Here is a 24,270-nt window from a genome sequence, read left to right on the forward strand (position 1 = left end):
AGGCGTATGACGTCCTGGTTCGGTATTAAACATGATCTAGGCGTATGACGTCCTGGTTCGGTATAAAACATGACGTCCCGGTTCAGTATTATACGTGCTCTAGACGTATGACGCCCTGGTTCGGTATTATACGTGCTCTAGACGTATGACGCCCTGGTTCGGTATTAAACATGATCTAGACATATGACGTCCTGGTTCGGTAGTATACGTGCTCTAGACGTATGACGCCCTGGCTCGGTATTACACATGCTATAGGCGTATGTTCAATAATACGGTAATTGTTTTGGACTAATTTCAGATCTGATATGGTATCGATCATTTGAGTAGGTTTCGATCTTTTTTGTTATAATTAACTCTATTGAATTTTCTTCGCTTTTTAACACAATGCTTGTAATCGTGAACAGCGAGTGGCCTCGAGTTGAAACAATATTTATGTTTTTGTTTGGAGGAGAGATATGGCAGTGTATTTAGAACTAGGAGAGGATTTCCGTCGTGACAGAAATTTGGTACGACAAATATCCCACTGAGAATTTATTTATTATATGGACACGTGTTAATAGGCGTGAGTTACTGGTATCAGTGATATTATTTAATGGCCCGTGGCCTAAACACTATGGCCAACTGTCTTATCTCTCTGTTCTCAGTGTGATCGTTACGGCTAATCCTCAACGACCAACCTCCTCTACAACTCGTTTATTAAATATTTTTATAGCGATTTCTTCTAGGTTCTATTTTGTTGTTATGATCGGTGTAGACAGAGCTCCACTTAGTGCGTGAAGCGTGTCATTTAAATATCAAGCTCAGGACAACGTGCCGATGACATTTAGATATTTGTCTGTCGCTGAGCAATAACTTGTGTCTTACGTTCATATAGGATTCCATCGCCAGGACAAAACACAAGTAAGTAGATCTACCACTATAAGTATAATTTAGCAGTGTGTTGTCTATACCATTGTGGTCAATGTAGCAGTGTGTTGTCTGTAGCAGTAGGATGTCTATATATGTGTCCCCTAATAGTATATTGTCTGTATGTATCACCTAGTTGTGTGTTGTCTGTATGTATCACCTAGTTGTGTGTTGTCTGTATGTATCACCTAGTTGTGTGTTGTCTGTATGTATCCCCTAGTAGTATTTTGTCTGTATGTATCCCCTAGTAGTATTTTGTCTGTATGTATCCCCTAGTAGTGTGTTGTCTGTATGTATCCCCTAGTAGTGTGTTGTCTGTATTTATCCCCTAGTAGTGTGTTGTCTGTATGTATCCCTAGTAGTGTGTTGTCTGTATGTATCCCATAGTAGTGTGTTGTCTGTATGTATCCCCTAGTAGTATTTTGTCTGTATGTATCCCCTAGTAGTATGTTGTCTGTATGTATCCCCTAGTAGTATCCCCTAGTAGTGTGTTGTCTGTATGTATCCCCTAGTAGTGTGTTGTCTGCATGTATCACCTAGTAGTGTGTTGTCTGTATGTATCCCCTAGTAGTATGGTGTCTGTATGTATCCCCTAGTAGTGTGTTGTCTGTATGTATCCCCTAGTAGTATGTTGTCTGTATGTATCCCCTAGTAGTGTGTTGTCTGTATGTATCCCCTAGTAGTGTGTTGTCTGCATGTATCCCCTAGTAGTGTGTTGTCTGTATGTATCCCCTAGTAGTATGTTGTCTGTATGTATCCCCTAGTAGTATGTTGTCTGTATGTATCCCCTAGTAGTGTGTTGTCTGTATGTATCCCCTAGTAGTGTGTTGTCTGTATGCGACCCTAGTAGTGTGTTGTCTGTATGTATCCCCTAGTAGTATGTTGTCTGTATGTATCCCCTAGTAGTGTGTTGTCTGTATGTATCCCCTAGTAGTGTGTTGTCTGTATGTATCCCCTAGTAGTGTGTTGTCTGTATGTATCCCCTAGTAGTGTGTTGTCTGTATGTATCCCCTAGTAGTATGTTGCATGTATGTATCCCCTAGTAGTATGTTGTCTGTATGTATCCCCTAGTAGTATGTTGTCTGTATGTATCCCCTAGTAGTATGTTGTATGTATGTATCCCCTAGTAGTATGTTGTCTGTATATATCCCCTAGTAGTATGTTGTCTGTATGTATCCCCTAGTAGTATGTTGTCTGTATGTATCCCCTAGTAGTATGTTGTCTGTATATATCCCCTAGTAGTGTGTTGTCTGTATGTATCCCCTAGTAGTATGTTGTCTGTATGTATCCCCTAGTAGTGTGTTGTCTGTATGTATCCCCTAGTAGTGTGTTGTCTGTATGTATCCCCTAGTAGTTAAATGTCTGTATGTATCCCCTAGTAGTGTGTTGTCTGTATGTATCCCCTAGTAGTGTGTTGTCTGTATGTATCCCCTAGTAGTATGTTGTCTGTATGTATCCCCTAGTAGTATGTTGTCTGTATGTATCCCCTAGTAGTGGGTTGTCTGTATGTATCCCTAGTAGTGTGTTGTCTGTATGTATCCCCTAGTAGTGTGTTGTCTGTATGTATCCCTAGTAGTGTGTTGTCTGTATGTATTCCCTAGTAGTGTGTTGTCTGTATGTATCCCTAGTAGTGTGTTGTCTGTATGTATCCCCTAGTAGTGTGTTGTCTGTATGTATCCCTAGTAGTGTGTTGTCTGTATGTATCCCCTAGTAGTATGTTGTCTGTATGTATCCCCTAGTAGTGTGTTGTCTGTATGTATCCCCTAGTAGTATTTTGTCTGTATGTATCCCCTAGTAGTAAAATGTCTGTATGTATCCCCTAGTAGTGTGTTGTCTGTATGTATCCCCTAGTAGTGTGTTGTCTGTATTTATCCCCTAGTAGTGTGTTGTCTGTATGTATCCCTAGTAGTGTGTTGTCTGTATGTATCCCATAGTAGTGTGTTATCTGTATGTATCCCCTAGTAGTATTTTGTCTGTATGTATCCCCTAGTAGTATGTTGTCTGTATGTATCCCCTAGTAGTATCCCCTAGTAGTGTGTTGTCTGTATGTATCCCCTAGTAGTGTGTTGTCTGTATGTATCCCCTAGTAGTATGTTGTCTGTATGTATCCCCTAGTAGTATGTTGTCTGTATGTATCCCCCAGTAGTGTGTTGTCTGTATGTATCCCTAGTAGTGTGTTGTCTGTATGTATCCCCTAGTAGTGTGTTGTCTGTATGTATCCCTAGTAGTGTGTTGTCTGTATGTATCCCCTAGTAGTGTGTTGTCTGTATGTATCCCTAGTAGTGTGTTGTCTGTATGTATCCCCTAGTAGTGTGTTGTCTGTATGTATCCCTAGTAGTGTGTTGTCTGTATGTATCCCCTAGTAGTATGTTGTCTGTATGTATCCCCTAGTAGTGTGTTGTCTGTATGTATCCCCTAGTAGTGTGTTGTCTGTATGTATCCCCTAGTAGTAAAATGTCTGTATGTATCCCCTAGTAGTGTGTTGTCTGTATGTATCCCCTAGTAGTGTGTTGTCTGTATGTATCCCCTAGTAGTATGTTGTCTGTATGTATCCCCTAGTAGTATGTTGTCTGTATGTATCCCCTAGTAGTGTGTTGTCTGTATGTATCCCTAGTAGAGTGTTGTCTGTATGTATCCCCTAGTAGTGTGTTGTCTGTATGTATCCCCTAGTAGTGTGTTGTCTGTATGTATCCCCTAGTAGTGTGTTGTCTGTATGTATCCCCTAGTAGTGTGTTGTCTGTATGTATCCCCTAGTAGTATGTTGTCTGTATGTATCCCCTAGTAGTATGTTGTCTGTATGTATCCCCTAGTAGTATGTTGTCTGTATGTATCCCCTAGTAGTGTGTTGTCTGTATGTATCCCTAGTAGTGTGTTGTCTGTATGTATCCCCTAGTAGTGTGTTGTCTGTATGTATCCCCTAGTAGTATGTTGTCTGTATGTATCCCCTAGTAGTATGTTGTCTGTATGTATCCCCTAGTAGTATGTTGTCTGTATGTATCCCCTAGTAGTGTGTTGTCTGTATGTATCCCTAGTAGTGTGTTGTCTGTATGTATACCCTAGTAGTGTTGTCTGTATGTATCCCCTAGTAGTGTGTTGTCTGTATGTATCCCCTAGTAGTGTGTTGTCTGTATGTATCCCCTAGTAGTATGTTGTCTGTATGTATCCCCTAGTAGTGTGTTGTCTGTATGTATCCCCTAGTAGTGTGTTGTCTGTATGTATCCCCTAGTAGTATGTTGTCTGTATGTATCCCTAGTAGTGTGTTGTCTGTATGTATCCCCTAGTAGTATGTTGTCTGTATGTATCCCCTAGTAGTGTCTGTATGTATCCCCTAGTAGTATGTTGTCTGTATGTATCCGCTAGTAGTGTGTTGTCTGTATGTATCCGCTAGTAGTGTGTTGTCTGTATGTATCCCCTAGTAGTATGTATCCCCTAGTAGTGTGTTGTCTGTATGTATCCCCTAGTAGTGTGTTGTCTGTATGTATCCCCTAGTAGAGTGTTGTCTGTATGTATCCCCTAGTAGTATGTTGTCTGTATGTATCCCCTAGTAGTGTCTGTATGTATCCCCTAGTAGTATGTTGTCTGTATGTATCCGCTAGTAGTATGTTGTCTGTATGTATCCCCTAGTAGTATGATAATGAAATGGGTCTTCTTATTTTAATGGTACTTTTATTAAAGTATACGTACATCATACATACATATAGCATACATGGGTATACATCTGAACATGTATCGGTACTGGCCTGTCCTGGGCAAAAGCCCAGCCCAGGACTTAGTGTCCAGGAATGGCTCCCTGAAAACCGACTGTATCATATAGTAATTACATCTAATCTTTTATAGTACTAAGTCCTAGGTATGAGTGTATATGATTGATTGGTACATGATAATACGGAAGACGGCTGTCATATAGCCGAAGACAATATTAGATAACCATGTACAACATGCACCATTAATCTCAGATCAACTACGTCAACAGGTAAACAGAATTAGTGCCAAAGGGCAAATGTGTTATATAGAAATACAGATCTAGGAATAAAATCTTATATATATTTTTAACTAAATTTTCAAATAATTTATTATATTAAAATAATTTATTATATTTCATTCGTCCCTTTGTCAAAAATGATTTCAAATTAGATATAATTTCGACATCATATAAGTAGATTCTAAAATAATTTATTATATTTCAGTATGTTGTCTGTATGTATCCCCTAGTAGTGTGTTGTCTGTATGTATCCCCTACTAGTGTGTTGTCTGTATGTATCCCCTAGTAGTGTGTTGTCTGTATGTATCCCCTAGTAGTGTGTTGTCTGTATGTATCCCCTAGTAGTGTGTTGTCTGTATGTATCCCCTAGTAGTGTGTTGTCTGTATGTATCCCCTAGTAGTAAAATGTCTGTATGTATCCCCTAGTAGTTTGTTGTCTGTATGTATCCCCTAGTAGTGTGTTGTCTGTATGTATCCCCTAGTAGTGTGTTGTCTGTATGTATCCCCTAGTAGTGTGTTGTCTGTATGTATCCCCTAGTAGTGTGTTGTCTGTATGTATCCCCTAGTAGTGTGTTGTCTGTATGTATCCCCTAGTAGTGTGTTGTCTGTATGTATCCCCTAGTAGTGTGTTGTCTGTATGTATCCCCTAGTAGTATGTTGTCTGTATGTATCCCCTAGTAGTATGTTGTCTGTATGTATCCCCTAGTAGTGTGTTGTCTGCATGTATCCCCTAGTAGTGTGTTGTCTGTATGTATCCCCTAGTAGTATGTTGTCTGTATGTATCCCCTAGTAGTATGTTGTCTGTATGTATCCCCTAGTAGTGTGTTGTCTGTATGTATCCCTAGTAGTGTGTTGTCAGTATGCGACCCTAGTAGTGTGTTGTCTGTATGTATCCCCTAGTAGTGTGTTGTCTGTATGTATCCCCTAGCAGTGTGTTGTCTGTATGTATCCCCTAGTAGTGTGTTGTCTGTATGTATCCCCTAGTAGTATGTTGCATGTATGTATCCCCTAGTAGTATGTTGTCTGTATGTATCCCTTAGTAGTATGTTGTCTGTATGTATCCCCTAGTAGTATGTTGTATGTATGTATCCCCTAGTAGTATGTTGTCTGTATATATCCCCTAGTAGTATGTTGTCTGTATGTATCCCCTAGTAGTATGTTGTCTGTATGTATCCCCTAGTAGTATGTTGTCTGTATATATCCCCTAGTAGTGTGTTGTCTGTATGTATCCCCTAGTAGTATGTTGTCTGTATGTATCCCCTAGTAGTGTGTTGTCTGTATGTATCCCCTAGTAGTGTGTTGTCTGTATGTATCCCCTAGTAGTAAAAGGTCTGTATGTATCCCCTAGTAGTGTGTTGTCTGTATGTATCCCCTAGTAGTGTGTTGTCTGTATGTATCCCCTAGTAGTATGTTGTCTGTATGTATCCCCTAGTAGTGTGTTGTCTGTATGTATCCCCTAGTAGTATGTTGTCTGTATGTATCCCCTAGTAGTATGTTGTCTGTATGTATCCCCTAGTAGTATGTTGTCTGTATGTATCCCCTAGTAGTATGTTGTCTGTATGTATCCCCTAGTAGTATGTTGTCTGTATGTATCCCCTAGTAGTGTGTTGTCTGTATGTATCCCCTAGTAGTATGTTGTCTGTATGTATCCCCTAGTAGTGTGTTGTCTGTATGTATCCCTAGTAGTGTGTTGTCTGTATGTATACCCTAGTAGAGTGTTGTCTGTATGTATCCCCTAGTAGTGTGTTGTCTGTATGTATCCCCTAGTAGTGTGTTGTCTGTATGTATCCCCTAGTAGTATGTTGTCTGTATGTATCCCCTAGTAGTATGTTGTCTGTATGTATCCCCTAGTAGTGTGTTGTCTGTATGTATCCCCTAGTAGTGTGTTGTCTGTATGTATCCCCTAGTAGTATGTTGTCTGTATGTATCCCTAGTAGTGTGTTGTCTGTATGTATCCCCTAGTAGTATGTTGTCTGTATGTATCCCCTAGTAGTGTCTGTATGTATCCCCTAGTAGTATGTTGTCTGTATGTATCCGCTAGTAGTGTGTTGTCTGTATGTATCCCCTAGTAGTGTGTTGTCTGTATGTATCCCCTAGTAGTATGTATCCCCTAGTAGTGTGTTGTCTGTATGTATCCCCTAGTAGTGTGTTGTCTGTATGTATCCCCTAGTAGAGTGTTGTCTGTATGTATCCCCTAGTAGTATGTTGTCTGTATGTATCCCCTAGTAGTGTCTGTATGTATCCCCTAGTAGTATGTTGTCTGTATGTATCCGCTAGTAGTATGTTGTCTGTATGTATCCCCTAGTAGTATGATAATGAAATGGGTCTTCTTTTTTAAATGGTACTTTTATTAAAGTATACGTACATCATACATACATATAGCATACATGGGTATACATCTGTACATGTATCGGTACTGGCCTGTCCTGGGCAAAAGCCCAGCCCAGGACTTAGTGTCCAGGAATGGCTCCCTGAAAACCGACTGTATCATATAGTAATTACATCTAATCTTTTATAGTACTAAGTCCTAGGTATGAGTGTATATGATTGATTGGTACATGATAATACGGAAGACGGCTGTCATATAGCCTAAGACAATATTAGATAACCATGTACAACATGCACCATTAATCTCAGATCAACTACGTCAACAGGTAAACAGAATTAGTGCCAAAGGGCAAATGTGTTATATAGAAATACAGATCTAGGAATAAAATCTTATATATATTTTTAACTAAATTTTAAAATAATTTATTATATTAAAATAATTTATTATATTTCATTCGTCCCTTTGTCAAAAAAGATTTCAAATTAGATATAATTTCGACATCATATAAGTAGATTCTAAAATAATTTATTATATTTCAGTATGTTGTCTGTATGTATCCCCTAGTAGTGTGTTGTCTGTATGTATCCCCTAGTAGTGTGTTGTCTGTATGTATCCCCTAGTAGTGTGTTGTCTGTATGTATCCCCTAGTAGTGTGTTGTCTGTATGTATCCCCTAGTAGTGTGTTGTCTGTATGTATCCCCTAGTAGTGTGTTGTCTGTATGTATCCCCTAGTAGTGTGTTGTCTGTATGTATCCCCTAGTAGTGTGTTGTCTGTATGTATCCCCTAGTAGTATGTTGTCTGTATGTATCCCCTAGTAGTGTGTTTTCTGTATGTATCCCCTAGTAGTGTGTTGTCTGTATGTATCCCCTAGTAGTGTGTTGTCTGTATGTATCCCCTAGTAGTGTGTTGTCTGTATGTATCCCCTAGTAGTGTGTTGTCTGTATGTATCCCCTAGTAGTGTGTTGTCTGTATGTATCCCCTAGTAGTGTGTTGTCTGTATGTATCCCCTAGTAGTATGTTGTCTGTATGTATCCCCTAGTAGTATGTTGTCTGTATGTATCCCCTAGTAGTGTGTTGTCTGTATGTATCCCCTAGTAGTGTGTTGTCTGCATGTATCCCCTAGTAGTGTGTTGTCTGTATGTATCCCCTAGTAGTATGTTGTCTGTATGTATCCCCTAGTAGTATGTTGTCTGTATGTATCCCCTAGTAGTGTGTTGTCTGTATGTATCCCCTAGTAGTGTGTTGTCTGTATGCGACCCTAGTAGTGTGTTGTCTGTATGTATCCCCTAGTAGTATGTTGTCTGTATCCCCTAGTAGTGTGTTGTCTGTATGTATCCCCTAGTAGTGTGTTGTCTGTATGTATCCCCTAGTAGTGTGTTGTCTGTATGTATCCCCTAGTAGTATGTTGCATGTATGTATCCCCTAGTAGTATGTTGTCTGTATGTATCCCCTAGTAGTATGTTGTCTGTATGTATCCCCTAGTAGTATGTTGTATGTATGTATCCCCTAGTAGTATGTTGTCTGTATATATCCCCTAATAGTATGTTGTCTGTATGTATCCCCTAGTAGTATGTTGTCTGTATGTATCCCCTAGTAGTATGTTGTCTGTATATATCCCCTAGTAGTGTGTTGTCTGTATGTATCCCCTAGTAGTATGTTGTCTGTATGTATCCCCTAGTAGTGTGTTGTCTGTATGTATCCCCTAGTAGTGTGTTGTCTGTATGTATCCCCTAGTAGTAAAATGTCTGTATGTATCCCCTAGTAGTGTGTTGTCTGTATGTATCCCCTAGTAGTGTGTTGTCTGTATGTATCCCCTAGTAGTATGTTGTCTGTATGTATCCCCTAGTAGTGTGTTGTCTGTATGTATCCCCTAGTAGTATGTTGTCTGTATGTATCCCCTAGTAGTATGTTGTCTGTATGTATCCCCTAGTAGTATGTTGTCTGTATGTATCCCCTAGTAGTGTGTTGTCTGTATGTATCCCTAGTAGTGTGTTGTCTGTATGTATACCCTAGTAGAGTGTTGTCTGTATGTATCCCCTAGTAGTGTGTTGTCTGTATGTATCCCCTACTAGTGTGTTGTCTGTATGTATCCCCTAGTAGTATGTTGTCTGTATGTATCCCCTAGTAGTATGTTGTCTGTATGTATCCCCTAGTATTGTGTTGTCTGTATGTATCCCCTAGTAGTAAAATGTCTGTATGTATCCCCTAGTAGTGTGTTGTCTGTATGTATCCCCTAGTAGTGTGTTGTCTGTATGTATCCCCTAGTAGTATGTTGTCTGTATGTATCCCCTAGTAGTGTGTTGTCTGTATGTATCCCCTAGTAGTATGTTGTCTGTATGTATCCCCTAGTAGTATGTTGTCTGTATGTATCCCCTAGTAGTATGTTGTCTGTATGTATCCCCTAGTAGTGTGTTGTCTGTATGTATCCCTAGTAGTGTGTTGTCTGTATGTATACCCTAGTAGAGTGTTGTCTGTATGTATCCCCTAGTAGTGTGTTGTCTGTATGTATCCCCTAGTAGTGTGTTGTCTGTATGTATCCCCTAGTAGTATGTTGTCTGTATGTATCCCCTAGTAGTATGTTGTCTGTATGTATCCCTAGTAGTGTGTTGTCTGTATGTATCCCCTAGTAGTGTGTTGTCTGTATGTATCCCCTAGTAGTATGTTGTCTGTATGTATCCCTAGTAGTGTGTTGTCTGTATGTATCCCCTAGTAGTATGTTGTCTGTATGTATCCCCTAGTAGTGTCTGTATGTATCCCCTAGTAGTATGTTGTCTGTATGTATCCCCTAGTAGTGTGTTGTCTGTATGTATCCCCTAGTAGTGTGTTGTCTGTATGTATCCCCTAGTAGTATGTATCCCCTAGTAGTGTGTTGTCTGTATGTATCCCCTAGTAGTGTGTTGTCTGTATGTATCCCCTAGTAGTGTGTTGTCTGTATGTATCCCCTAGTAGTATGTTGTCTGTATGTATCCCCTAGTAGTGTCTGTATGTATCCCCTAGTAGTATGTTGTCTGTATGTATCCGCTAGTAGTATGTTGTCTGTATGTATCCCCTAGTAGTATGATAATGAAATGGGTCTTCTTATTTTAATGGTACTTTTATTAAAGTATACGTACATCATACATACATATAGCATACATGGGTATACATCTGTACAGGTATCGGTACTGGCCTGTCCTGGGCAAAAGCCCAGCCCAGGACTTAGTGTCCAGGAATGGCTCCCTGAAAACCGACTGTATCATATAGTAATTACATCTAATCTTTTATAGTACTAAGTCCTAGGTATGAGTGTATATGATTGATTGGTACATGATAATACGGAAGACGGCTGTCATATAGCCTAAGACAATATTAGATAACCATGTACAACATGCACCATTAATCTCAGATCAACTACGTCAACAGGTAAACAGAATTAGTGCCAAAGGGCAAATGTGTTATATAGAAATACAGATCTAGGAATAAAATCTTATATATATTTTTAACTAAATTTTAAAATAATTTATTATATTAAAATAATTTATTATATTTCATTCGTCCCTTTGTCAAAAATGATTTCAAATTAGATATAATTTCGACATCATATAAGTAGATTCTAAAATAATTTATTATATTTCAGTATGTTGTCTGTATGTATCCCCTAGTAGTGTGTTGTCTGTATGTATCCCCTAGTAGTGTGTTGTCTGTATGTATCCCCTAGTAGTGTGTTGTCTGTATGTATCCCCTAGTAGTGTCTGTATGTATCCCCTAGTAGTATGTTGTCTGTATGTATCCGCTAGTAGTATGTTGCATGTATGTATCCCCTAGTAGTATGTTGTCTGTATGTATCCCCTAGTAGTATGTTGTCTGTATGTATCCCCTAGTAGTATGTTGTATGTATGTATCCCCTAGTAGTATGTTGTCTGTATATATCCCCTAGTAGTATGTTGTCTGTATGTATCCCCTAGTAGTATGTTGTCTGTATGTATCCCCTAGTAGTATGTTGTCTGTATATATCCCCTAGTAGTGTGTTGTCTGTATGTATCCCCTAGTAGTATGTTGTCTGTATGTATCCCCTAGTAGTGTGTTGTCTGTATGTATCCCCTAGTAGTGTGTTGTCTGTATGTATCCCCTAGTAGTAAAATGTCTGTATGTATCCCCTAGTAGTGTGTTGTCTGTATGTATCCCCTAGTAGAGTGTTGTCTGTATGTATCCCCTAGTAGTATGTTGTCTGTATGTATCCCCTAGTAGTGTGTTGTCTGTATGTATCCCCTAGTAGTATGTTGTCTGTATGTATCCCCTAGTAGTATGTTGTCTGTATGTATCCCCTAGTAGTATGTTGTCTGTATGTATCCCCTAGTAGTGTGTTGTCTGTATGTATCCCTAGTAGTGTGTTGTCTGTATGTATACCCTAGTAGAGTGTTGTCTGTATGTATCCCCTAGTAGTGTGTTGTCTGTATGTATCCCCTAGTAGTGTGTTGTCTGTATGTATCCCCTAGTAGTATGTTGTCTGTATGTATCCCCTAGTAGTATGTTGTCTGTATGTATCCCCTAGTAGTGTGTTGTCTGTATGTATCCCCTAGTAGTGTGTTGTCTGTATGTATCCCCTAGTAGTATGTTGTCTGTATGTATCCCTAGTAGTGTGTTGTCTGTATGTATCCCCTAGTAGTGTGTTGTCTGTATGTATCCCCTAGTAGTGTGTTGTCTGTATGTATCCCCTAGTAGTGTGTTGTCTGTATGTATCCCCTAGTAGTGTGTTGTCTGTATGTATCCCCTAGTAGTATGTTGTCTGTATGTATCCCCTAGTAGTATGTTGTCTGTATGTATCCCCTAGTAGTATGTTGTCTGTATGTATCCCCTAGTAGTATGTTGTCTGTATGTATCCCCTAGTAGTGTGTTGTCTGTATGTATCCCCTAGTAGTATGTTGTCTGTATGTATCCCCTAGTAGTATGTTGTCTGTATGTATCCCCTAGTAGTATGTTGTCTGTATGTATCCCCTAGTAGTGTGTTGTCTGTATGTATCCCCTAGTAGTGTGTTGTCTGTATGTATCCCTAGTAGTGTGTTGTCTGGATGTATCCCTAGTAGTGTGTTGTCTGTATGTATCCCCTAGTAGTGTGTTGTCTGTATGTATCCCCTAGTAGTGTGTTGTCTGTATGTATCCCTAGTAGTGTGTTGTCTGTATGTATCCCCTAGTAGTGTGTTGTCTGTATGTATCCCCTAGTAGTATGTTGTCTGTATGTATCCCCTAGTAGTGTGTTGTCTGTATGTATCCCCTAGTAGAGTGCTGTCTGTATGTATCCCCTAGTAGTGTGTTGTCTGTATGTATCCCCTAGTAGTGTGTTGTCTGTATGTATCCCCTAGTAGTGTGTTGTCTGTATGTATCCCCTAGTAGTGTGTTGTCTGTATGTATCCCTAGTAGTGTGTTGTCTGTATGTATCCCCTAGCAGTGTGTTGTCTGTATGTATCCCCTAGTAGTGTGTTGTCTGTATGTATCCCCTAGCAGTGTGTTGTCTGTATGTATCCCCTAGTAGTGTGTTGTCTGTATGTATCCGCTAGTAGTGTGTTGTCTGTATGTATCCCCTAGTAGTGTGTTGTCTGTATGTATCCCCTAGTAGTGTGTTGTCTGTATGTATCCCCTAGTAGTATGTTGTCTGTATGTATCCCCTAGTAGTGTGTTGTCTGTATGTATCCCCTAGTAGTATGTTGTCTGTATGTATCCCCTAGTAGTGTGTTGTCTGTATGTATCCCCTAGTAGTGTGTTGTCTGTATGTATCCCCTAGTAGTATGTTGTCTGTATGTATCCCCTAGTAGTGTCTGTATGTATCCCCTAGTAGTGTGTTGTCTGTATGTATCCCTAGTAGTGTGTTGTCTGTATGTATCCCCTAGCAGTGTGTTGTCTGTATGTATCCCCTAGTAGTGTGTTGTCTGTATGTATCCCCTAGTAGTGTGTTGTCTGTATGTATCCCCTAGTAGTGTGTTGTCTGTATGTATCCCCTAGTAGTGTGTTGTCTGTATGTATCCCCTAGTAGTGTGTTGTCTGTATGTATCCCCTAGTAGTATGTTGTCTGTATGTATCCCCTAGTAGTGTGTTGTCTGTATGTATCCCCTAGTAGTGTGTTGTCTGTATGTATCCCCTAGTAGTATGTTGTCTGTATGTATCCCCTAGTAGTGTCTGTATGTATCCCCTAGTAGTGTGTTGTCTGTATGTATCCCATAGTAGTGTCTGTATGTATCCCCTAGTAGTGTGTTGTCTGTATGTATCCCCTAGTAGTATGTTGTCTGTATGTATCCCCTAGTAGTGTGTTGTCTGTATGTATCCCCTAGTAGAGTGTTGTCTGTATGTATCCCCTAGTAGTATGTTGTCTGTATGTATCCCCTAGTAGTATGTTGTCTGTATGTATCCCCTAGTAGTATGTTGTCTGTATGTATCCCCTAGTAGTATGTTGTCTGTATGTATCCCCTAGTAGTGTGTTGTCTGTATGTATCCCCTAGTAGTATGTTGTCTGTATGTATCCCCTAGTAGTATGTTGTCTGTATGTATCCCCTAGTAGTATGTTGTCTGTATGTATCCCCTAGTAGTATGTTGTCTGTATGTATCCCCTAGTAGTATGTTGTCTGTATGTATCCCCTAGTAGTGTGTTGTCTGTATGTATCCCCTAGTAGTATGTTGTCTGTATGTATCCCCTAGTAGTATGTTGTCTGTATGTATCCCCTAGTAGTATGTTGTCTGTATGTATCCCCTAGTAGTGTGTTGTCTGTATGTATCCCCTAGTAGTGTGTTGTCTGTATGTATCCCTAGTAGTGTGTTGTCTGTATGTATCCCTAGTAGTGTGTTGTCTGTATGTATCCCCTAGTAGTGTGTTGTCTGTATGTATCCCCTAGTAGTGTGTTGTCTGTATGTATCCCTAGTAGTGTGTTGTCTGTATGTATCCCCTAGTAGTATGTTGTCTGTATGTATCCCCTAGTAGTGTGTTGTCTGTATGTATCCCCTAGTAGTATGTTGTCTGTATGTATCCCCTAGTAGTGTGTTGTCTGTATGTATCCCCTAGTAGTATGTTATCTGTATGTATCCCCTAGTAGTGTGTTGTCTGTATGTATCCCCTAGTAGTGTGTTGTCTGTATGTATCCCCTAGTAGTGTGTTGTCTGTATGTATCCCCTAGTAGTGTGTTGTCTGTATGTATCCCCTAGTAGTGTGTTGTCTGTATGTATACCCTAGTAGTATGTTGTCTGTATGTATCCCCTAGTAGTGTGTTGTCTGTATGTATCCCCTAGTAGTGTGTTGTCTGTATGTATCCCCTAGTCGTGTGTTGTCTGTATGTATCCCCTAGTAGTATGTTGTCTGTATGTTTCCCCTAGTAGTATGATGTCTGTATGTGTCTTGTAGTAGTTTATTGTCTAATGTGATTTGTTTTGGATATCTTTTAATTTCCCCTGTAATTATCTTTGTATAATTGATTTGGTTTTCAATTAGTTTTTGAGAGTTTGATTCATCTGAAATCTTTTTTAAAACATGTTTCAGTTTTCAATTCACCTGAAATTTCTCAAGAATTTTTTGAGTTTATGGTCTCAAGAAATGTTTCAGTTATCGATCCGCCTGAAATCGTTGTAAGATATCTAAACCTGTTACACAGAGGACCTGGGTATGATAACATTTTATTTCCATATTTGTATTGGTTCAAAAAAGGGGAAATGTATTTAACAAGTAAAGCCTATAACTTTTTTTCTCTCTGAAATATTGAAGTCTGGGCTAACATTGATTGTGAGACTGTTACTTAGTAGTATAGAGATCCCGGCGATCACTATGATGTATATGGTAGCCGATACCCAATGTTTAATTTGTACGGAGAGGAGTTGAAGTGGGCTGGAGCAAAACTCTTCAGTCTGAGCTTAAATACGTACTTCGACACGCTTCTATACTTAAATATAATCTAAACGATACATATATCGAGTACGTAATACTGATAGTTTTATTAAAATCAAACACCGATTTTTGCTGGACGGTATGGTAAATAGATTTATATCGATATAAGTTTGACACCTTCCCGAGAATCTGTCAACATTTCCACATGTAGCAACAATTAAACATTCGGCAATAAATAGCCGACATAGAAATGTATTACTGATCAGGTGTGACTTACTGGATCTATCTAATGATAAAAACAACAAACATGTCGGATCAGGTCGGCCTAGATATAGAGTCCTTACCTAGAACGCCCATTTTTTAAAGTTTAGGGTACGGAGTGTCGTTCCACCTCGCCAGTTGTACAACAGATAATGTCAGCGTTTTATGAACCCCAAGGCCAAAGTAATTTTTATTTAAATGGCTTAAACTTTCAACAAGTATCAACAACCACGCCGATCGAAGTCTCTCTTGAAATTGATAGATGGTATTTTATTTCATAGTTTTAGTTTCCAACCGCGGGGGACATAATTACACAAATAACGTTATATAGATTCATCTGAAATATGATGTTCGTTTGAGAATAAGAAAAAGTCGACTTAGGAATGTATAGTTAATGTTTAAACCGTTAACTCGGCGAGCTGTTTTCGTCCCGGGGTCACCGACTTGTTTTTCATGTCCGGATTTAAATAAAAATTGTGATTTAACTTTTTTTAACATGACAAGGTCGGTGATATTTAATCTGTGTATAAACGGTTCCTTGTTGAGGCGGGACATCTACCAATAATTACTGGTAAGTTGGAGAGGCGACAGGGTCAGTTCTTATTCCTGGTACTTACTGGACATGTTGATACCGAACGGAAATATTGTTTTTATTTATTACTTGTCTGTATAGAAATCGTTGTTGACTGTGTATGACATTGCTCTATTTGAGAACAGTCTCCTTACTTGTACAAGGTCTTTAAAGACATTTATACCTACGTACCTGAGTTGATACACTCTACCTGAACACACTTGTTACAGTCTACGAGGATTTGGACCTTCTCTAGTATGTATAGACATTCCTTATTTAATTTCGTGTGTAAAATATCTTATACCTTATTTACGATATAAGGTATATTATATGCTATATCCTATTTACGATATACGATATCACATATACTTTATCTTATTTACAATATAATGTATCTTATATGCTATATCTTATTTATGATACAAGGTATCTTATATACTATATCCTATTTACGATATACGATATCACATATACTTTATCTTATTTACAATATAATGTATCTTATATGCTATATCTTATTTATGATACAAGGTATCTTATATACTATATCTTATTTACGATATACGTTATCATACATGTATATGCTATATCTTATTACGTATAATGTATCTGATATGCTATATCTTATTTACTGTGTAAGACACAGGGGCTTGTGGTGTAAGATATATCATATGCTATATAAGATATCTTATATACTTCAAATTTCGTTACAGTTTTATATATCTTATATAGATACGAGGCTATATTTATATAAGGTATCATAGTATATTAGTTATCTATACATATACAAGATATCTTATATAGATACGAGGCTATAGTTATATAAGGTATCATATATAGTATATTAGTTATCTATACATATACAAGATATCTTATATAGATACGAGGCTATATTTATATAAGGTATCATATGTAGTATATTAGTTATCTATACATATACAAGATATCTTATATAGATACGAGGCTATATTTATATAAGGTATCATATGTAGTATATTAGTTATCTACACATATACAAGATATCTTATATAGATACGAGGCTATATTAATATAAGGTAACATAGTATATTAGTTATCTATACATATACAAGATATCTTATATAGATACGAGGCTATATTTATATAAGGTATCATATGTAGTATATTAGTTATCTATACATATACAAGATATCTTATATAGATACGAGGCTATATTTATATAAGGTATCATATGTAGTATATTAGTTATCTATACATATACAAGATATCTTACGTCGCTTAAAGAAAATAGCTTGGGAATCATCCCTTAATAAATGTTAAGTTGGTTTATGGACGAGACTTTATACTGCTAAATGTCAATGACAATCGAATCTTAAACTAAATTTTATCAAAACACAGACATATTATTCCGTGTAATGCACTTTTGATATGTTTGTATCCGTGGTAAATCTTAACAAAATACCCGGAAATCAGCCCGATACTGACGTAAAGTCCGTTACACCCCGACATTGTGTACTGGTCTCCTCTACCCGGAAACCAGCCCGATACTGACGTAAAACCCGTTACATCCCGATATTGTATACTGGTCTCCTCTACCCGGAAATCAGCCCGATACTGACGTAAAGCCCGTTACATCCCGACATTGTATACAGGTCTCCTCTACCCGGAAATCAGCCCGATACTGACGTAAAGTCCGTAACATCCCGATATTGTATACTGGTCTCCTCTACCCGGAAATCAGCCCGATACTGACGTTAAGTCCGTAACATCTCGATATTGTATACAGGTCTCCTTTACCCGGAAATCAGCCCGATATTGACGTAAAGCCCGTTACATCCCGACATTGTATACAGATCTCCTCTACCCGGAAATCAGTTTGATACTGACGTAAAGCCCGTTACATCCCGACATTGTATACAGATCTCCTCTACCCGGAAATCAGCCCGATACTGACGTAAAGCCCGTAACATCCCGACATTGTATACAGATCTTCTCTACCCGGAAATCAGCCCGATACTGACGTAAAGCCCGTTACATCCCGACATTGTATACTGGTCTCCTCTACCCGGAAATCAGCCCGATACTGACGTAAAGTCCGTTACATCCCGACATTGTATACAGATCTCCTCTACCCGGAAATCAGCCCGATACTGACGTAAAGCCCGTTACATCCCGACATTGTATACAGATCTCCTCTACCCGGAAATCAGCCCGCTACCAACGTAAAGCCCGTTACACACCGACATTGTATACTGGTCTCCTCTACCCGGAAATCAGCCCGATACTGACGTAAAGCCCGTTACATCCCGACATTGTATACAGATCTCCTCTACCCGGAAATCAGTTTGATACTGACGTAAAGCCCGTTACATCCCGATATTGTATACAGATCTCCTCTACCCGGAAATCAGCCCGATACTGACGTAAAGCCCGTTACATCCCGACATTGTATACAGATCTCCTCTACCCGGAAATCAGCCCGATACTGACGTAAAGTCCGTTACATCCCGACATTGTATACTGGTCTCCTCTACCCGGAAATCAGCCCGATACTGACGTAAAACCCGTTACACCCCGACATTGTATACAGATCTCCTCTACCCGGAAATCAGCCCGATACTGACGTTAAGTCCGTAACATCTCGATATTGTATACAGGTCTCCTCTACCCGGAAATCAGCCCGATATTGACGTAAAGCCCGTTACATCCCGACATTGTATACAGATCTCCTCTACCCGGAAATCAGTTTGATACTGACGTAAAGCCCGTTACATCCCGACATTGTATACAGATCTCCTCTACCCGGAAATCAGCCCGATACTGACGTAAAGCCCGTTACATCCCGACATTGTATACAGATCTTCTCTACCCGGAAATCAGCCCGATACTGACGTAAAGCCCGTTACATCCCGACATTGTATACTGGTCTCCTCTACCCGGAAATCAGCCCGATACTGACGTAAAGTCCGTTACATCCCGACATTGTATACAGATCTCCTCTACCCGGAAATCAGCCCGATACTGACGTAAAGCCCGTTACATCCCGACATTGTATACAGATCTCCTCTACCCGGAAATCAGCCCGATACCAACGTAAAGCCCGTTACACACCGACATTGTATACTGGTCTCCTCTACCCGGAAATCAGCCCGATACTGACGTAAAGCCCGTTACATCCCGACATTGTATACAGATCTCCTCTACCCGGAAATCAGTTTGATACTGACGTAAAGCCCGTTACATCCCGATATTGTATACAGATCTCCTCTACCCGGAAATCAGCCCGATACTGACGTAAAGCCCGTTACATCCCGACATTGTATACAGATCTTCTCTACCCGGAAATCAGCCCGATACTGACGTAAAGTCCGTTACATCCCGACATTGTATACAGGTCTCCTCTACCCGGAAATCAGCCCGATACTGACGTAAAACCCGTTACACCCCGACATTGTATACAGATCTCCTCTACCCGGAAATCAGCCCGATACTGACGTTAAGTCCGTAACATCTCGATATTGTATACAGGTCTCCTCTACCCGGAAATCAGCCCGATATTGACGTAAAGCCCGTTACATCCCGACATTGTATACAGACCTCCTCTACCCGGAAATCAGTTTGATACTGACGTAAAGCCCGTTACATCCCGACATTGTATACAGATCTCCTCTACCCGGAAATCAGCCCGATACTGACGTAAAGCCCGTAACATCCCGACATTGTATACAGATCTTCTCTACCCGGAAATCAGCCCGATACTGACGTAAAGCCCGTTACATCCCGACATTGTATACTGGTCTCCTCTACCCGGAAATCAGCCCGATACTGACGTAAAGCCCGTTACACACCGACATTGTATACTGGTCTCCTCTACCCGGAAATCAGCCCGATACTGACGTAAAGCCCGTTACATCCCGACATTGTATACAGATCTCCTCTACCCGGAAATCAGTTTGATACTGACGTAAAGCCCGTTACATCCCGATATTTTATACAGATCTCCTCTACCCGGAAATCAGCCCGATACTGACGTAAAGCCCGTTACATCCCGACATTGTATACAGATCTTCTCTACCCGGAAATCAGCCCGATACTGACGTAAAGTCCGTTACATCCCGACATTGTATACAGGTCTCCTCTACCCGGAAATCAGCCCGATACTGACGTAAACCCGTTACACCCCGACATTGTATACAGATCTCCTCTACCCGGAAATCAGCCCGATACTGACGTAAAGCCCGTTACACCCCGACATTGTATACAGATCTCCTCTACCCGGAAATCAGCCCGATACTGACGTAAAGCCCGTTACATCCCGACATTGTATACAGATCTCCTCTACCCGGAAATCAGCCCGATACTGACGTAAAGCCTGCTACATCCCGACATTGTATACTGGTCTCCTCTTCCCGGAAATCAGCCCGATACTGACGTAAAGTCCGTTACATCCCGACATTGTATACTGGTCTCCTCTTCCCGGAAATCAGCCCGATACTGACGTAAAGCCCGTTACATCCCGACATTGTATACTGGTCTCCTCTACCCGGAAATCAGCCTGATACTGACGTAAAGTCCGTTACACCCCGACATTGTATACAGATCTCCTCTACCCGGAAATCAGCCCGATACTGACGTAAAACCTGTTACATCCCGACATTGTATACATATCTCCTCTACCCGGAAATCAGCCCGATACTGACGTAAAGTCCGTTACACCCCGACATTGTATACTGGTCTCCTCTACCCGGAAATCAGCCTGATACTGACGTAAAGCCTGCTACATCCCGACATTGTATACTGGTCTCCTCTTCCCGGAAATCAGCCCGATACTGACGTAAAGCCCGTTACATCCCGATATTTTATGTTGGTCTCCTCGTCAGTTTTATCGGTCGTTATTTCGTGAAATTAGTTTCGTCAAGTCGATGGCACAAAAGATTAATAATTTGAAAAGAATACATGAATTATTCACTCGTAAAGAATTCACATAAGTACATTTAAAAGCTTGTTTTATAATCCCGTTTAAGAGAGTATGTTTGTATTCGGTTTATATGAATGTCCGTGGGCCGTGGAATAAATATTTTTTAACTTAACAAAGTGTATATATGTTAAGTGTTCTTCACTTTGACCAGTGTTTTTCTTTTACATTTATCGCTCTCTGTATAAACTAGGATTTTTAACACTGGGTTGGGAGCAGGGATTAACACTGTATATCCATCATAAGGCGTCTATAACCGAGGAGCTATGTCCCTATAGATAGGACGATGTCTATGTTTATAATCAGATTATAACTAAGCTTTCGTCAGTGTAAAAATTCTGTCTATGTCATTACAGGTGCTGTAGGGGATCGACATCGTCAGAACACCACCCTAGGGTACCCGGAACACACAGGGTGCTCTTAGTCAGGGGATCGAGATCATCGGGGCATAACCGCAGGACACATGAGTCGCCGGGATCGCGATTGTTGGCCAATCTTAGAACACCATGTGATAGCCGGACCACACGACGCTACAAAGTGAGCCGCCATCCTTAGGAATAAGATGTGACTACTATTATTATGACCCAAATCCTCACACCCTAAACGTCGCTTTCAGACGGACGTACATCAGCGATGTATACTTTGTTTACAGGTTAAAGCGCGTGAGCAAGTATTAAAATGCGTTTTCTGTGGCCATTAACTCCAGATGAACATATACATATGAATATTTAAACATTTAATGTGCCCGGGGACACTACGTGTTTATGTCTGTGCTTGGTCGTACGCCAGGGACGGCTTTTAAGTGAATTGCCTATCTCAATATATTTTTAAAATGAAAGGACCTAAAATGTTAACGGGGTCCATTTGTGACCATGGCAGGAGACATCACAAACGTGTGTCCTCCGCCAAAGGTAAGAGGGTTTTAGCTAAACCTGGACACAGTGATGGCGACACAAAGAAAACGCAAGACAATGTCGCGAGTCTTAACAACGTCACGGTAGAAACAGAGGATGTGAAGGAACTAGACTGTGTTGATGAAGACAAATGTGTCACACACGTGGCAGACATTTTACCTGACAAGGACGACGTAGTTCCGGGATCAGAAACAGAGGACAAAGATTCTATTAAATCCGACAGCATAACGGCACCAACAGACACAGACATTCTTTCTGAAAAACGACACATCGTGGTCGATATGAACATCAGGGACGATGGAGCGGAGCTAGAGGATGATGTGTTTGAAAACGACATAAAGAAAATTCAAGAGGAAAATGCATTCAAAACTCTTAAACCTTTGTCGCGGGATAGTCAGAAAGAAAAGGACCTCAACCCGATTGACGAGGGCGATGAAAGCAGCGTCCTTACAATAGGGAATGATCCGGAGATAAAACACGAAACAATAGATCAGACTCTGCCGGCTCCACCGCCTACAAATCAGAAATTAGAGACTAAATCAGCCGTTAATGCTGATAAAGTCAAGCGCCATATTATCAAAAGACCGAAATCCGAGAAATTTAAGAGACCAAAATCATCAACCGTATCTGATGATAAATCAAAGCGCCGACCTTTGTCTTGCGTGATGTCTGGGAGGCCTAGCTCTGGCGGAACCACTCGGGCGACGATAGTGCCAAATTTACGTGTAACGAAGGCAGAGCTCGAATATTACCTACCGAAACGGAGTTTCTTCAGTTGTCATGACAAAGCCTTGAAAGACGCTGGTTACGGTCCAGCGAAAACTCCCCGTCAAACAAGGATGATTGAGGCTTGGGCAAAACAAACGGAATGCAAGACGAACGGAGATAGGGTTCCAACTCCACAAGATACGGAGAACACTTTGGACAGAGACAATCAGCTAACGGCGGTGGGAGATCTGGTAGATAAGGGAGATGACGCCTTCCAAAGACACCCAAGTGAGAGTTTGTCGGAAGTAGGTAATAAAGAAAGTGTGCATTCTGTTGTTTCACAACTTCATGACCAAAAACTTAGTCGTCAGGTTTCCAATATCTCAATTCGCTCAAATGCGCCTTTGACCCGGAAGTTGTCTAAACTCTCACGGAGGCGCGGCGACTACGATGAAGATGAAATAAGAGTAGACTTTCAGCCATTGTTTTTGTACCTTAAATACATCAATGAGAACCAGGATGAATATCTGCATCAACACAAACAATATAAATACGGTATTCCATCCCAAGATTCTATTGTCAAAATGGGAAACATATATCGTCGCGGACGACACGGGTCTTCTTCCGATAGTTTGCTTGTTAATGCCGTGCATGATATCAAGCCGAGATTTAGTGACCCCGGCCAGTGGACGAATACAAACAAAGAGAAAACCTTACTCAATTTAACATCATCAAAAAAGGAACCTGGTCCGGTGTTATCTAAACATGAGTCGCATGATCCTGGGGCTGACGAACCGAAAACCGAGTTTGAGAAAATAAAACACAAAATGGAGGCGTGGTTGAAAACTGTTACTACGGCACAACTTGTGAAAGCCAAAGAGCTGGCCCTCCGAGAACTTGGCGAGGAGGATGTCTCCCAGTCTCGCTGGTGGGTCTCCCTCAGGTCCTGTCACTATCTGAGGTAGGAAGTAACCATTGGCGGCGGTAGGTCTCACTTAAAACATGTGACGTCATGGTAGTATGTGAAAAGGACTATAGAAGCTCGGATAGCCGACGGTGATTGGTCTCGCTTATCTCTTAATTTGTAATCATTTTGACGTCTAATATATTAATTATGTAAAATATCTATGATAGTAAGGACTTAATAAACGTACAACTATACGACTGTATCATAGCTCGGTGTAGTAGATTTGTTTAACGTTTAACACGTGACTTTGGCGGTAGGGTACAAATGTACAACGGCTACACGAATGCGATGTAAGTTATGAGGCACGTAGACACAGACCCAGAGGAGAAATTGGTGTGTCATAAGGTTAGTGTAGCAACACCCACCAGTCTCGTTCAGTAATACTGGTGGTAATGCACGGCCTCCGTACTACATAGGCCGCCCTGAAATAGTAATACTGATAGTAATACCTGGCTTCCATACTACATAGGCCGCCCTGAAATAGTACTACAGAGACCACCTGAAATAGTAATCCTGGTGGCAATAACCAGCTTCCATACTACATATGCCATCATGAAATAGTTCTACTGGTGGTACTACTCGGCCGCCGTACTACAGAGGCTACCCATGGACTATTACTCCTGGTGGTAATACTCGTCCTCCTTACCACAGAGGCCAACCTAAAATAGTATTCCTGGTGGCACTATGCGGTCGCCGTACTACAGAGGCCACACTGAAATAGTACAACTGCTAGAAATAGTCAGCTGCCGTACTACTGAGGCTACCCTGAAAAAGTTACTGGTGGCATTAGGTGGCCGCCGCACTACAGAAGCCACCCTTAAATAATACTACTGGTGG

The 24,270-nt window shown here is 40.5% G+C and overlaps 1 protein-coding gene across 2 annotated transcripts; it reads left to right on the forward strand.

The window, feature by feature from the left end:
* Positions 1-755: 755 nt before the first annotated feature.
* On the forward strand, positions 756-23,640 carry LOC117323926. Of its 2 annotated transcripts, none has more exons than XM_033879460.1 (2): positions 756-900; positions 21,201-23,640. In XM_033879460.1, the coding sequence occupies exon 2, from the start codon at positions 21,677-21,679 to the stop codon at positions 23,429-23,431; it is 1,755 nt and encodes a 584-aa protein (XP_033735351.1). In that variant the 5' UTR covers positions 756-900; positions 21,201-21,676; the 3' UTR covers positions 23,432-23,640. The 2 variants fall into 2 exon arrangements, with proteins under 2 accessions (XP_033735351.1, XP_033735350.1); XM_033879459.1 differs by lacking the exon at positions 756-900 and adding an exon at positions 16,055-16,145.
* Positions 23,641-24,270: the final 630 nt, after the last annotated feature.

The sequence above is a fragment of the Pecten maximus genome, chromosome 3, assembly GCF_902652985.1.
Source record: "Pecten maximus chromosome 3, xPecMax1.1, whole genome shotgun sequence".
In the NCBI taxonomy this organism is placed as follows: Eukaryota; Metazoa; Mollusca; class Bivalvia; order Pectinida; family Pectinidae; genus Pecten; species Pecten maximus.

Coding starts and splice junctions, on each gene's coding strand:
- LOC117323926 (XM_033879460.1), top strand. CDS start 21,677: ATGAAAGGACCTAAAATGTTAACGGGGTCCATTTGTGACCATGGCAGG.